General features: G+C 36.8%; 1 protein-coding gene across 1 annotated transcript in view; it reads right to left on the minus strand.

Annotated features, from left to right (window-relative positions):
• LOC118741811 (alpha-aminoadipic semialdehyde synthase, mitochondrial-like) overlaps positions 1-16,133 on the minus strand; it is a 30,279-nt gene that overhangs the window by 1,574 nt on the left and 12,572 nt on the right. Inside the window, exons 2-6 of the mRNA XM_036473784.1 lie at positions 10,552-10,698; positions 7,804-7,980; positions 4,706-5,084; positions 4,061-4,635; positions 5-75 (exon numbers count right to left, since the gene is read on the minus strand). Coding sequence (XP_036329677.1) covers positions 5-75; positions 4,061-4,635; positions 4,706-5,084; positions 7,804-7,980; positions 10,552-10,698 — 1,349 coding nt within the window. The remainder of the gene's footprint in view (positions 1-4; positions 76-4,060; positions 4,636-4,705; positions 5,085-7,803; positions 7,981-10,551; positions 10,699-16,133) is intronic.

The following is a 16,133-nucleotide window of genomic DNA, read 5'->3' on the forward strand; positions in this document are numbered from 1 at the left end:
ATACCTGTTTGATTCACGCAACTCCTGTATATACTGGAAATTATCAGTCAGCTTACCATTGCTGGTAATGATTGCCTATAAAAATAAAAGGGGGTTTAAGTATTGGCATATAAACATAGTACAAAATTTTTACATTTTGTGTTTCCATAATAATGCTTTATCATCGAATGTAAAGTATGAATTGTAATTTTCCAGACTAAGAGAAGCCAAAACTTACACACAGTCCTTATCAGTTATTACGTTAGTTCCAGTACTGACGGCACCTACATACATATCGTCGATTTAAGTACAAAATCGCGTATCAACAAAATGCAAAACCGTGTATGTGAGGTTGCATAAATTATTTTCAAGAGAGTAAAAACACTCATATTTCAAAATTGTTCTCTTTTTCAATAAAGCAATCGCATTTTGGCTAGTATATTTCAATACGAATGGATAAGGATTGAGCCAAGAGCTGGTGCGAGCAAATCCAATTTTTGGCTGCAAATGTCAGTTATGCGGTTTTGCAGATTGACGATACGCGGTTTTGTACGTAAGCCTCTCGGCTGGGAAATCTTAACTCAAGTGTCTACCAGCAAATCTCTCGCACATACGTACAAGTGCATTACATCCCAGTCGATAAAATGAAGAGCTTTTCTAAATAAACGCTGAAAGATAGGACTTTTCAATAAGACCTTGTCTTTAGAAGCTGTTTCAGAAGATATTTGAACCTCCCCCGATGCAAAGGCAGACGAGAAGTTCTGTTTCTAAAGCAACATAAATCAAACAAAGAAAAAAGTGGCAGCAGGGGTGGTGTGTCAGGAGTTAAGTTGAGTTTGTTCTGCGTCACATCGTTATTTGGTGCAAATTTTCCCCTTCAAAGGGAACTGAACCGAAATTCCTTAAAACTCCGTCCATTCCATACAAACCAAGAGTAAAAATCGATCAGAGAAAGCTTATCGCGGTTTCTTTGCCGACTGGTATGAATCCTGTAGACGAATTTTTCTATGTATATATGTATGTATGTACGTGTACGTCGCACACGTTTTTCGAAAGCTCATTAACTCAAGTTTTCCAGTTGCCAGAAAACGCAAAAAAACTATTTCTGAGATCTTCCCAGCTCATCTCCAAAGGAGGCTTCCTCATATGCCCTCTAAATAATACCACTATTCAGAGCATGCTAAGTGTGAGGACCCCTGCCTCTTCAATAGTAGGACGCGACTGTCCTGTACATCCTAAGATTATTGGTATGCCTTCACCGATAGTTTACTTACAGAAAAACTTCGGGTAAAAATCAATATGTATGTCTTCCAAAAAAATCCACCGTCCACGTTCTCCAGAGTCTCACAAGTAAAATCAAATAGTCTATGACAATACTATTTCATCCACTTTAGGACAGGAAAAAGTCAGATGTTTAGCTACGAAAGATTGGCTGGAGTGATAAATTCTCTATTATGGTCTATCGTAGGAGACAAACCACTCTGCCTTCGATGCTCAAAGGAACGCAGATTACCTACATTTTCATCTTAACCAGAGGTGGATTTGGAGACTATATTTTAGACGTACTACAGAATGCGCTAAGCATACGCACCAAAAATAAAAATAATCTACTCTTTACAGCAAGACTCAACTCATGGCATAATGTGCAGGACAAAATAAGCTTTTACACCCATCCTTTTACAGGATTATATTATAATAAGAGGGGTGATTGCGCATTAGATTTTTGGAACCAGGGCTTTCGAGAAAAGATGCACATAAACTTTAAGATGTTTTCCGTAATATTTAGAACCAACTGGAACAATGTGTTACGTAAGCCCCGGAAGGATATTAACATCAGATATACTTATGTCATCACTGCAGCGGGCTATGGTATATAACCCAGAAGGCTCCTTTTTACTAGCGTGACAAGCTAACTCTGTATTTCAGTCGAAGAATGAAACAATCATTATTGAACAAGTACGGAAGCTATCAGATTGGCCAAGTTCTTCAAACTCGAAATACCAACAAGTAGAACCGATGTACTCCCCCACCTTACTAGGCAGGGGGTTCCTCAACGATACATGAATTAAAAAAGACCTAGATGTCCCCTAAATTAGATTTTTTAAGGCCGTAGTAACTAAATGTCGTGCTTCCCCTAATGATTAATCCAATCCCAACTAACCGCACACAACTTATACTGACGTGATAAAATTATGTTGAAAAATTCTTTTTGGCCAAAAGCCGAGTTAGCTCGTTAATATTTAACACATTCTAAGTCAATTAACTTGAAAACAGTGCATCTTTCGACTTAGTTCAGCTTACAGCTTATAGCTTCATACCTTGCCACTTCAATATGAAACAAAAATTGATCGTTGTGGCAATATTCATATCCCTAGATGAGCTCAGGGTTGAAACTATTCTAATAAGGTTCATCCACAACTTACGCTGTGACAGAAGTGCTGCGAATGAGTGGAGCCGCATCTACTTTAAACATATAGGGAGCAGAGGCACCTCGAAAGGTGGGGTTTTCTCACATCTTCCTTGGATAGTGGTCTTAAACGGCTTGCTAACGGAGCGGGGGAAAGGGTATGCCGTGCGTGAATTAAAGTACCTGGTTCTGATCCCATGTAAATAGGAAGTTATCGTGTATAACTAACATTGAGGGAAGGGTGAGGAATGCGTCCGATACCTTGGATGTAATTTATTGGTTCTAAGAAACCATAATCATGGGTTAACTGTTTATATCGTCGGTGAAACTGCAAAACGGTCTATGACACTTAGATGGTCTCTTACTTGCACCGGAATGCATCTGCAAATCGTTACACTCTAATAAACGAATTATAAAACTGTCTATCTATGACTGATTAAGACGAACGATTGCCAACAGCGATCAGATACAAATAATAGATAAATTAAGTACTAGAGGTAATAAGTGACATAGAACGTTTTGCAGTATCACCGAGGATATGGAATTCTCGTCTGGTGAAGATATTAGGCAGTCAGGCTCAGGGAAACCGGATGCGAAACAACTCAACGTCTGGACAACCAAAAATTTTTGAAAGTGTCGATTCCTGATTATACGGATCACTGCGTCGCTGAAACGGCTAAAATCAGCCTCTTCTCCACACATATTACCTCAGGGAATGATTGGGTGGGGTGAGTGGATTGGAGTGATGTGTCGAAGCTTGATGGAAGATTTAGCGAAGGAGTCGTCTGCCATGAGCTCTCCATCAAGATCAGTTTAAAGCGTCCAGACATCTGTAGCGTATTCCAGGCAGAAGTGACTGCCATTAAAGACACAGTTCTTGTGAGTATGGCACCAATAAGCGTCTGAAATTGTATAATTAGACTTTCATGGGTACCAGGCCACAGTGGCATTGCGGTAAGTGGTATGGCTTACGAGCACACGAGGGAGGGGACCCTTTAAAGTTTAAACTATGGCACCGCGAAGGTGGGCGCGACACGGACCACCTGTGTGGTTCACTCTTGGACTTCATGTTAACTCAGCTTACATTGGGCGAAAACTAGACAAGTAAAATTGCAAGGTTCTTATGGGTCAAAGTGGACCGGGTACGGTCAAACGAGCTTTTTGTGCTCGGAAATCTACACGTCCTGAGTTTGGTGGCATTTCTTAAAGGTCACTGTAAACACCAAGATCTCCACATGGTTCTATCGGAATTTACGGGGTTAGACTAAAACTCACATCCGCAGTTAACTTGAGGATAAGGTAGAATCTCCTCAACACCCTCTGACCAGCTTTAGCGGGGTTAGGATTGGGGTATTTTGGCTCGCATTTAATAACGAAAATTTAGGAATTCTCGTAATATTAATTATTAGATTTAGTCAAGCATAGGAACCACAGCCATCCACGGGAATGGAGCCATCAAAAGGAGCAAGACTAAAACCACAGCCGCAGTACAAGGCCATAATTGGAGCGCTTACGCGTGCCTAGTTTCTGATGCAACCTACCCGATTTTGTAGTAATAATTGCTAAACAAATCGTGAAATGTAGTATACATAGTTGCAAAAGAGACAAAACACAGTTATCCTTTTACACAACATAGAATAAGAGGTAAACCAACTCATTTACACAAGTACTTACCGACTTAATGGGATATAAAAAGTTCTCCTCCTCAAGTGGTTTCTTCGCTTCACTTTTAATTATATCATACACAAATGGACTTAATAGTTCTCCAAAGTAGTCAGTCGATTCACGCGGTAGCTGTGTAGGCATATTATCAATTGAGCACACTAAAACACCTGGTCCCTTAAAGCTCTTCATATCCTTGTTCCGATCCGCATCATATAAACAGAATGGCGTATCAATTGTGGTGCATTCGTTCATGAACTCAATAGAACCGCCAGGATCAGCGGAAATATCACAGATAGCCAACATGCGATGCGGCAACGCTGGACTGCCCTTGCTAGTGGGTAACCAAGGCGTATTTGCTGGTCGCAGCAAATTTTTAGCATCCGGTATGCTAATCAATTTCGGACTACCTACCGCCCAGTAAATACCATTAATAATCACCGAAGCATAGGGTGCGATTTTCGAACTGAATGTTGAGATGTAACGCTCTGGAAACTCATCATATTCACGTGCATCAAAACCTCCACCTTCACGTCGCTCCAAGTGATCCATACGGCTTACTTCACAGCCATACAACTTGTTCTGACCTACGAGCACAAAACACACACACAGTAAGTTAATTGCCTTGTTGCAAACATGTCATTGCCTGCTACTTACTGCCATGCTCCGCCACCTTGCGCAGCATCTCAGGCGGCACATATTCTATAGGCAATTCCTGAAACACTTCCTGTGCACCTTGTGACACATTGCCCGAGCCAGTGAACACAAAAGTCAATGGCCCAATGGATTTAGGCATCATGCCCAATGATATCTCATAGCCACAATCTCGTATTGCCTGTCGCGCCATTGATGAGTTGCGGTAATTATGCGCCGGCCCGATGTGCATAAAGGGAGTGTGATGTCCCAATGCCAGCAGACGTAACCCAACGCCATGTAGAATATTCACCATTCCCGCTACGCCAGCGTATTTGCCAAATGCAACTTGACGTGCGCCACGCTCGTCCACTATGCGTTCGTAATCAATCAAACGGATATTCTGCGAAAAGCCATCAAAATCAGAGTGACAGGTTGATTATAATGTAATTAACTGCCAATATGTGGCATACGTATTAACAAATGAGTAGATAGTAGAATATGGATATTAGGGCGGGTTAATTTGTATGCGCGTATAGCACAGGGGGATTCTACGTGCAGTTTTAAGCAAATTTGGCCAAGAAACCGTGGGTCTAAAATCAAATTTGGAGTTTGCCAAATCACGAAAATAGGTTATTTATCATTTCGCTGTAGTGTCGTGAAGAAGTGCCTAAATTTTGTTAAGAACATACTATAAGCGGTGTTTTGGTATGAGGAATCCTTTTCTGGACTTACCTTTTTCTTAAAAGTTCCATCAGAGGGCGCAACAGTGAAAATTTTCACATTTTCTTCGAAACCTATTTCCGCAGTTTGGCAAACTTCAACTTGATTTTAGACCCATGGTTTCTTCGGAAAATTTGCTTAGAATTACACTTAGAATCCTCCTATGCTATACGCGCATAGTCAACAAAAAAACTGACCCGCCCTAATGTACATATATATTTGTGTACGATTATTATGAATTCATAACTTATAAATTTAACGAATTAATAAACTTACTTTTTCAAAAGACCAACTTTGACATTGTTTTTACTCAAAGTGCTGTAATTTCGTAATGATAAATTCGTGCAAAATGTACGGGCATTTTATAATTTCGATTACTATTGAGGCCTACCATGTGTAGTTCGTGACTATGTGTAAGTAGGTGAAGGTTTTTTCTATGCAACCTAACTATCCAACCACCACGAAACACGGGTGCAATTAGGTGAAATAAATTCATTGATTTAATCCTGTGTCTAAGGCTGAAATCACACCGGATCAGTCAATACATTTTATGTTGCACCGATTATGGCAAAAGATAGGCAACTCTCGCTCATCGTCAGATTTTGCAAATAATCTCTAACCAGGCAACTCCTCATGGCTTGACCATAAATAATGCTGCCGAAGAGGTTTTATGGTTACTCCCAACCTCACAGAAATAACTGATATGACGCAGAATGCCCAAGAAAATACGCAGCATGCCACGCCAACCTGCAGCCAATGGCAGGAATAGAGACATCTCCTCCAAAGGAATAAAAGAGTCTCAGAAAGACTTGAGCGCGAAAAACTTGAGATGCTGGCGGCTAGCAACGCGACGTTAAATTATTTCAAGACCGGAGAGACGAAACTTTTTCTTTATTCGAAAGACGAAGATGGAAATCTGGTAACAAATATTCAGAGTACACTTGAGATATGGAGGGAACACTTATCAATACCTTTGAATTAGAACACAGGTGGTGCATTTTGTGGAGAAGAACCGGAACCAATGTATGAAGGCGGAGCTCATGTCCTTCCAAACGACCAAGACGAGGTGCTAACTAATAGCAATAATGAGGCTTAAAAGTAACAATGCCTGTTCAAAAGCCAGCTGCAAAGAGCTGGTCGGGCGCATGTACCAGCTATTAAGCAGAATTTGGTCTGATGAATACATGCCCGAAGATTGGAATCGTAGTGTACTTAGCTTAATCAACACAGAAGGGAGACCCTGCCGTTTGCGCCGATTATCACGGAACAAGCCTTCTTAATATTACATACAAGGTCCTGTCGACTATACTGTGTGAAAGACCAAAGCACTTCACGAACCAACTGATTGGACCTTAACAGTGTGGCTTCAGACCTGGTAAGTCCACGATTGACCAGATTTTCACAGCACGTCAAATTCTGGAAGACACTCAATATGCAAATCGATACGATGCCATGTCTAAATTTGGGATCCCCGCAAAACTAATAAGGCTATGTAGAGTGACGTAGAGCACCACTTTCAGCTCCATTCAAATTGGGAAGGACCGCACCGCGCGCTCTCATGAGATTTGTTTAATCTGATGGTGATGGTGGAAAGCGTTATAAGAGCGGCAAATCTGAATCGAAGCGGCACCATATACAGCAAAAGCACGATGCTGCTGGCATATGCAGATGATATTGGCCTGAACTCCAGGGAAGCTAACGAGGTTGGACGAGCGGTGAACGAAAAAGTCTTCGCGTATTGGGATACACGTCACCGTTGGGAATCATAACTTCGAAGTAGTGAAGGACTTCGTTTACTTAGGATCCAGCAAAAACACCACCAATAATGTCAGTCTGGAGATAAAGCGAAGAATAACTCTTGCCAACAGGTGCTACTTGGGGCTCGGTAGGCAATTGAAAAGCAACATGAGAAGGCTTTGTGGGCTTTCGAGAGAAGTATTCTACGCAAGGTCTATGACCCGTTCGCGTGAGCGAGGAGTACCGAAGAAAATGGAATAACGAACTGTATGAGCTTTTTAACGACACAGACATAGTTAAGCGTATAAAATTACAACGATTGCGCTTGCTTGGACATGTTGTACGCATGCAGGACGACGCTCCGGTGAAAAGATCCTTCGACTTCGCACCAATGGGTGGACAACGAAAGCAAGGGCGCCCACGAACACAATGGAAGAACCAAGCGCAGAAGGACCTGCCCGAACTTGTGATGAACAACTGGCGCAAACACGCAAAGGAGAGATGCACGAAAGTCGTATTATGAATTTTCACAGTGTTTATTAAGGCTTTTAAAGTTTACGACATAGAACAATACGACACCGTTGTGAATAATCAAATTATTATTTAGTGTTTAGTACTTAGTTCATATTTATAGAGTTTGAATTTAATTAAAGAATACTCACTTTTTCTAAAACGGCATCCAGCAAGGGCATATTCGATTCTTGAGCCTTAATCGTGTGCGAGAAGAAGCAATATGTTTTGCCTGGAATTAGCGCATCTATGGGTACCTGTTTTACACCAAATATCACAGACGCCTCACTTATGTCCTCCTGTACAGTTGCGCCAGAATGCATGTAAACCTGTGTGATATGGAAATTGTTTTTTGATCAACAAGAATTTGATATAATATTACGAGCCCTAACCGCCAAAATAACGTAAGCGACATTTTTTTCAAAATTTTCTTTTTGATGCAGAAATATTCCTAAAGCATCTAGATGCATTTCTGCATCAAAAAGAAAATTTTGAAAAAAATGTCGCTTACGTTATTTTGGCGGTTAGGGTTCGATTAGTTGGAACTGAAATAAATTGTTAATCTACAAGATTCGATATACATATCAAAAAAATAAATAAATGAAAACATTTTAAAGACAAAGTTGAACATTAAAAAATTGCTACATCATTGCTAATATAAAAACAACTGGAAACGAAATTAAAGTTTCCAAATTGAAATTTTAGTTTTTAAATGTCGCAAATTACTTTGTATGCCTAGTTTAAATTCGGCATAACATATACTAAACAAAAATCTTTTTCGATTTTTTATTGCTGATATTGTATTTATTGCATACATACATATGTATAAACATTGTGCATCAATATACTGCTTAAAGTACATACATATGTACACAACATAGAGGTTAAAAAATTGCGTTGCCCAAAAAATATTCTAGAATAGGCTATTAAATATCTCCAAAATTTTAACAACCTAATCTAATCTTCAAAGAATTCAATTTTATTAGACCTTTCCACAGCTAAACAACAACAACAATGAAGCGAATATCAAGTTGCACATATGATTTATTAAAGGTTTTTAAAGAGATTATACCATTGAATTTATATGCATGTCAAATTTATTGAAATTCATCTTGTGATTTCAAAATTAACTAATTAATTAATTGTGGTCTTGCACCTGCCGCGGCTGTCCTTATTAATGTAAAACAATAAACTTACTTACATAAATGCATATACAGTATAAGAACATAGATATGTATACATATGTATCATATAACGCAATACATATATGTAAAGGAGCGATAATCTTGGTTTCTGTGTTGAATACTTCGACACCACGTGTCACTCAATATAAAAATATTTACGTTTTTATTTACAACTTATTTTTGTTTTCTGTTTTCCATCGTAGATTATTGCATTGGCCCCCCGTCGAGTTATATCTTATCGCGTTCAAAATGCCTTGTGACGTAGACATGTTTGTACATATACAAAGTGTAGACACTATGTGCAATAGTACTTTATATAAGTAAACATTAATTAATTAGATCTGCCTTGTTGGCATACTTTTGCAATAATAAAAATAATTTGCTTGTTCTCGTGAATTGAATCGACTTTTTGTTTATTTTCTTATTATTTGTGATTAATCCTAAATTATTTTAAAATAGTTTTCATTCTTCTTTATACTTATGGTAATAAAAAAAAACTACGGTATATGATACTCATAATTATGCACCTAACAGCCAATTTTCTAAGACAATTTGCAGCGAATATTGCTGATAACCCGAATTTGCAAGACCTAAGAGCTAATAAAGAAAGCAAAACAAAATATCGATATAAGAAGGAAAAGGCACGCAAAAAAGAACTAAAACCCGAAAAATAGGCAAAAGGAAACACTTTTTAGTAAAGTTTATTTTACATAAAAAAAAACGAAGAAAAAACAAATACAAACTAAGCACGAGTAATTTCATAATAGGAAGGATTTTCTTCGTTCGACTTTTAGATCATAAGTAGTAACATTGGACCACAAGATGCATCTTGAAGTTTATCTTTTGAATATCGCGAAGGAAAGCCTTAAATTTAGTAAGCCAGCGCTCGACGTAAGCTGAGCCAAGCTGTCGATATACAGAAAGAATCAAATCATATACATTCAAGAAAGAACCCGGAAGGTATATCAATGGTCTGATGTGGACAATATTGAAGAGATGACAAAGCTGTTTTAGCCTATGAACGGGAAAACTCTTTTGCCCTGTGAAACCGAGAGGTCGTAGAAAAACCAGGTGGAAGTATAGCTAAGTTACCCTCATAACATCGAAAGGGACTAGTAGATATTTTATATAGTATCATAGCGCTGTTATCATTGGCGCTTCCGTCGTTTCAACCCATGGTAGGTATGGTAAGGTATAAATTAGTTTGTAAAAGGAGGCGTGGCACATGCTATATACGTGGAATTTTTAATTTGGTCTTAAGACATATAACAGGGTCTCCTAGACCACCCAAGCAAAAATATGACCTACCAAGTCGGGTATGCTCTGCCTTTTCGTGGTATCACCGACTTCCGGGTTTTCATAGAGCTGAGCCTTCAATGGCTAAAAGTCTTCGTGTAGTATTTTAAAGCAAAACAGGAAATACGAATTCCTGAATTTAGTTCTAAAGCTGAGTTTTTTGTTTGTTTTGCAAGTTAATACTTTCATTTGACGCCTTTTGTTTTAGAATCTTTATATACATACATATATATTGAAAAACTAATATTTTTATATATAAAATAATATCGTATGAACTAATAATTAAATAGTTATTTTAATAAATCTGCATTGAAATAATAACTATGAAATTTATACTTTCATATGATGCCTAGTGTATAGAATGTATAGAATTTAAAATATTTCGATAGATTAGTACATATTAATCGTTGACTAGCTAACCTGCATGGGATAGGCTCGCCGATTCGATGGCTGCACGATAACCTTGACACCTTTTTTCACCAACTTTTGCACATGCGATGGTCCAAAAGGCGCACGTCTCTCCCAAACCGATTGATCTTCTCGTCGTATAGCGATAACTTTACCGTGCTGCAAAATAAAATTAGAAATCATATGACTGCACAACTTTTATTTTCTAGTTTTTATATACATATCGTCACTAGACACGAATAAAGGCGCGAGCTCAAAAGTTGACGACAAAAAAACTTCAGCGTCAAAGACTCTTAACATAATTCGCCGAAGTTTTTCATAAGCATTTTTTTCGCAAAATTTTTTTACGTGCCTTTTTTCGCCGTCAAAATACTAGCGCGCCTTTATTCGTGTGTAGTGACGATATGTATTAATCAAATAAATAGTAAGCACTTGTTGTTGTAGGTTGAGTCTTTGACAGGGTGAGAAGATGATTTATTTTGTATTCTTACTGAATGAAGATAATGCCTTACATTTTTTTTTAGAAAAACTCTCTAAGTTTAAGATTCTTCATCTAAGATTATACAATGGCTTAAGATCTAATGAGTATATTCCACGAAGCGCAAATTTTGGTAAAATCCTCAGAACTCTCTCTAATCGATCGGAATGTGGTATGAATCCCGGATCCCAAATAACGCCGGCATATTCAAAAAAAAAAGGTAAGTGCGCCTGGGCCACACTGGAGAAGTGAAACTTACGTTACACACATATCTATTTTGTCTCATAACCAATAAACATACATACATATCGTCGTTTAAAGTACAAAACCGCGTATCAAGATAATGCAAAACAGCGTATGTAAGGTTGCATAAATTAATTTCTAGATAGTAAAAACACTCATATTTCAAAATGGTTCTCTTTTTTATAAAGCAATATCATTTCTGGCTAGTATATTTCAGGACAAATGGATAAGGCTTGAGCCAAGAGCTTGTGTGAGCAAATCCAAATTTTGGCAGCAAATGTCAGTTACGCGGTTTTGCAGAATGACGATACGCGGCTTTGTACTTTAAACGACGATATATACATACATACATACATCTGCTTTTGCTTAAGGTTATATTTTTTGTCTTTTTTTTATCTAGATCCCTACCTCTACCCCTGTTCGTCTAATTGCACTTATGTTATTCTGTTTTTCTTTATCTTCATTTTTATATTTATACTCTTTCGATAACAAAATCGATAGTAAAATCCAATAAAATATCGATACCAAAATCGATAAATATCGATAACAAAATCGATAAATATCGATAACAAAATCCACAAATATCGATAACAAAATCGAATCGAATCGTTAATATCGATAACTAAATCAATAAATATCGTTAACAAAATCGATAAATATCGATAAATAAATCGATAAATATCGATAACAAAATCGACAAATATCGATAACAAAATCGTTACATATCGATAACAAAATCGTTAAATATCAATAACAAAATCGATAATAAAATCGATAAATATCGATAACAAAATCGATGAATATCGATAACAAAATCGGTAAATATTGATAACAAAATCGATAAATATCGATAACAAAATCGATAAATATCGATAACAAAACCGATAAAAATATCGATTATTTTATCGATAAGTCTCGAGAATCCCGAAAATCTCTAAAATCCCAAAATAGTTCCCAGATTGAGTCTCTGTGTTTCTCTCTATATCCTTTCCTCTTTATTTACCTCAATTTTAATCTTTCTTCCCCTATCTTCATCTTTGCTTTTATCGGTATCCTCATCCTTCTCTTTGTCTTTACTTTTAGGTTCATCATTTTTTTCAGCTACATATTCCCCTTCACCCTTGCCCTTATATAAGTGAAGTGGTCTTCATTTTTGCCTATATCTTTACCCATCTTTGTTTTAGTTTTTATTTTTACCTTTGCCTTTATCCTTTTCTTTATCTATGTACGTACTCACATTTACTATCATTCTTGTATTGGTATTTTTCTAAGTGTTATTCTTTAACCTTTTACTAGCAAATTTTTGTTAAATTAATACCATATGCATACACACAAGAAGCACTTGTTTCAGCCCCAACCATTTCCGTTGCACCATTTCCGTTGCATCATTTCCGTTGCATCATTTCAGTTGCATACACACAAGAAGTACTTGTTTCAGCCCCGACCATTTCCGTTGCACCATTTCCGTTGCATAATTTCCGTTGCACCATTTCCGTGTGCAATTTCCGCTGAATTTGCCAATTTACTCCCAACCAACCGCCGCTAAAGAAGTTTCACTTCAAAAGGCGTAAAGCAAACACTTGCTAAATTTGGAGACCTTTACGACGTCATAAAAATAGTGAAAAATAACGGACCTACATAGATTGCTATTGCTCGAGAGCGACTATCGCCAACATTGACGTATAGTTTCCTGTTCTGCAGGTAGAACTCAAACCAAGTTAGGGCGATGTTTCGAACTTCCAACATCCCTAATTTGGTGACAAGTAGGCCATGGTCTGAACTGTCGAAAGCGACCTGAGATCCGTTCTCTATTGCATCCTATGAAAAGCTAAATTTGAGAAAAAAGCCATGCTGCTCTGTTTAGATATGCTACTTAAAGGCGGAATATGAGTAGCTATTAACGAGTTTGTCTAATAATGTTGGAATTATTTAGAGCTTGATCTATTATTTTCCACCAGATTCCTTAAGCCTGATTGAAAAATAGACGCAATGAAAGCAAGAAAGTTCCTGAGTAAAGGCTTTTATTAAATACTAGTTGGAATTTGATAGTTCGAATAAATGCCAAACCTCCGAAATGAAGAGCAGGAATAAAGCCTTTTCAATCCCATTTCGATGGATACCCATCTTTTAATAATTCATCCAACTTATCGAATAATTTGAATGTAACTTTTGAAGCACGTGGCAACCCTCATAAAACATTCCAAATGTTCAAACTAAAGATTTCTTAACATTCTTTCGTTTGCCTACGGTATTTTTATATTTCATATACTTTTTGTATTAGTTAATTGGGTTAGACCTTCCAAAGAGGTGTCAGCCCTCTTGAAGTGCCCGACATTGCGATACATACTTTAATTAACTGGTGGTTTGGAGGAATTTAATTTCTCAAACATGTGGCAACCCCAAAATACAGTTGAGAAATAAAAAAATTTTAAAACACCTTCGACTGATACCCGTATTTTAATAATTCATTTAACTTATTAAATAATTTGAATTTAATTCTTTAAAAAGGTGGCAACCCTATTCCAATACCTCAAACATATTCTTAGCATTCAAACTAAGGATTTCTTAACACTCCTTCGTTTGACATCCATATTTTGATGTTTCATTTATCTAAATTATGTATTAGTAAACTAAATCCGATACTTCAAGCAGGTGGAAACCCTCTTCAAAATATTACCAAACTACTATTTTCTGAAACGCCTTTCGTTTGGCACCCATATGGTGATACATATTTCTCTTAACCAATATGATATTTTAAACAGGTGGCAGCCCTGCTATAGTTCGGCTAAGAAACAAAGCTTTTCAAAACCATTCCGATTTATATACATTTTTTAATAACTAATTTTTTTTTAAATAATTTGAATATAAGTTCTTAAAAGGTGGCAACTCTTTTCAAAAAGGAAAACTTTATTGCACATCTACAGTCCGAGCCTTTTAATTTGACACTTCATTTTGGAAGATCGAACGAACGGTGCGGATATGATGGTATTGATTATTATAGAATTTGAGTTTAATTGTTCCACAGGTGGCAAATCTCTTCTAAAAAATAAAAACAGTTTGCATCTACAGACTAAGCGCTTTAATTTAAAATCTCATTTTTGAAAATCGGGCGAACAGTACAGTACTTTTGTCCTGGACAAAGAATGCCTTCGCGCATTATATATACAAACAAAGTGTTTGCACAGTTTTTGAAGAAATGGGAATGGCAAAGATCGTAACCTGCTCCTTTTGAGACATATAACTCTAAAGCAGACTCAAAAACGACTATTTCTGTTACCGCAAATTACTAAATATAAATGTTTTGGTAAATTACTAAATATATCATTACCAACTTAACGAGGTGGCAAGTCTGATAATGTGATAACACACGCGTTAAAATGTCAGCTGATTCCTTTTTGTTACTTATTTACTGGAATTTTCTCACGCGAAAAGTGCATACATTTTAGCAATAGTTCAATAAATCATTCTGTCGTGGAATTAATACAGTTTTATAAATAAAAGAACTTCACGTCAGCTGATTCGAAAGTAATTTTGACCAGAAAAAGAATAAGGGCGTTCCAAGGCACATTAAACAGGTAGTATCAGTAGAGCAAAAACACCATTTGCGTGTATTTTGTTGTTGCTTCTGGTATCGAAAGTGTCAACAACTGTTCTGAATTTTTTCTTCTAAATCAAAGCATGCCATGTGAAATACAAAAAATTATAAAAAATAAAAAATTGAAATTGGAAAAAATAAAAATTGATGCAACTTTCTTTCCTAGTAAATTTGTTTGCTTCTCGAAGCATTGATCCATCCTTTGCAAGGCCCAGTAATCAGCGGTCGTGCTGCCGAGTTGGGCGAACGTTCCAAAAGCTGCTATTCAATCGCTTGTTTTGTATGGAAAAAGGCTTCACAAGCAAATGGATTTTAACAACTTATAATTTTCGTGAGAAAAAATTAAAAATATTTGACATTTTCGAGACCAAATAATTTGAAAATAAATCAAATCAGCTGCTCTACTGATACTACCTGTTCAATGTACCTTGGGGCGTTCGAAGTTGAAAGTGTTACCGAGTTACCAGATAACGAATTAATGCATTAACGAGGATAGTCTGAATACCCTTATTAATAATACGGTGAAAGTTTCAATAGGCTAAGAATTCGCGTTCCATTCAAACAAATTTTTGAACATAGTAACTTTGTATGGACGAAAATGCGTGACGCGGTCAGCAAAAAAAACTTCAGAAATCGACGCTATTTTGTACGCTTTAAACTAAAATTTTGTTGTGCAATTTTTTCTAATTTTTTTTATAGTGAGAAAGTACTGTAAAAAATGCTTTTATTTTTAAATGCAGATACTGCAAACGTATTTTTTCGCACTAATATACAGTTTTTTGTCGGAAAAAAGATACAGGCGTTAGCAATACCGTTTACTTTTCATTTACTAACTGCGTAATTAGGTGGAACCACTTTTTTTAGCTGAATAATGGTAAATTACAAAAATTTCGAAAACCATAGGAAAATAAATTGACTCGATTTTCAGACGTAGCAAGCAATTCTACAAAGGAATTGGATAGTAGCGTCCGGTGCACAAAACAAAAATTAAAATTTGTGATCCAGTGGAATCATTGATTTATATATTTTCACCCCTTTGGCCCTTTGGGGAAATTCCTGGCATTTTTATTTCAAATATATGTATTTCATGCCGAATTTGTCTTTTTTCTTGAATTTTGTACATATCGCCAACCATATCTCACAATTTCGTATGTATCATCAAAAACAAATTCATTCCGTAAGAAATTTGCTGCGTGTATCTAACTTTGCCGCAGATATTGTAAAATATTTTAAGGTTTTTAGAGATTTCGTCTGAAATTTACCAAGTGAAATCAAACG

Source organism: Rhagoletis pomonella, unplaced genomic scaffold (genome assembly GCF_013731165.1).
Source record: "Rhagoletis pomonella isolate Grant_MI unplaced genomic scaffold, Rhpom_1.0 Rhpom_scaffold_00006, whole genome shotgun sequence".
NCBI classification, from domain to species: domain Eukaryota; kingdom Metazoa; phylum Arthropoda; class Insecta; order Diptera; family Tephritidae; genus Rhagoletis; species Rhagoletis pomonella.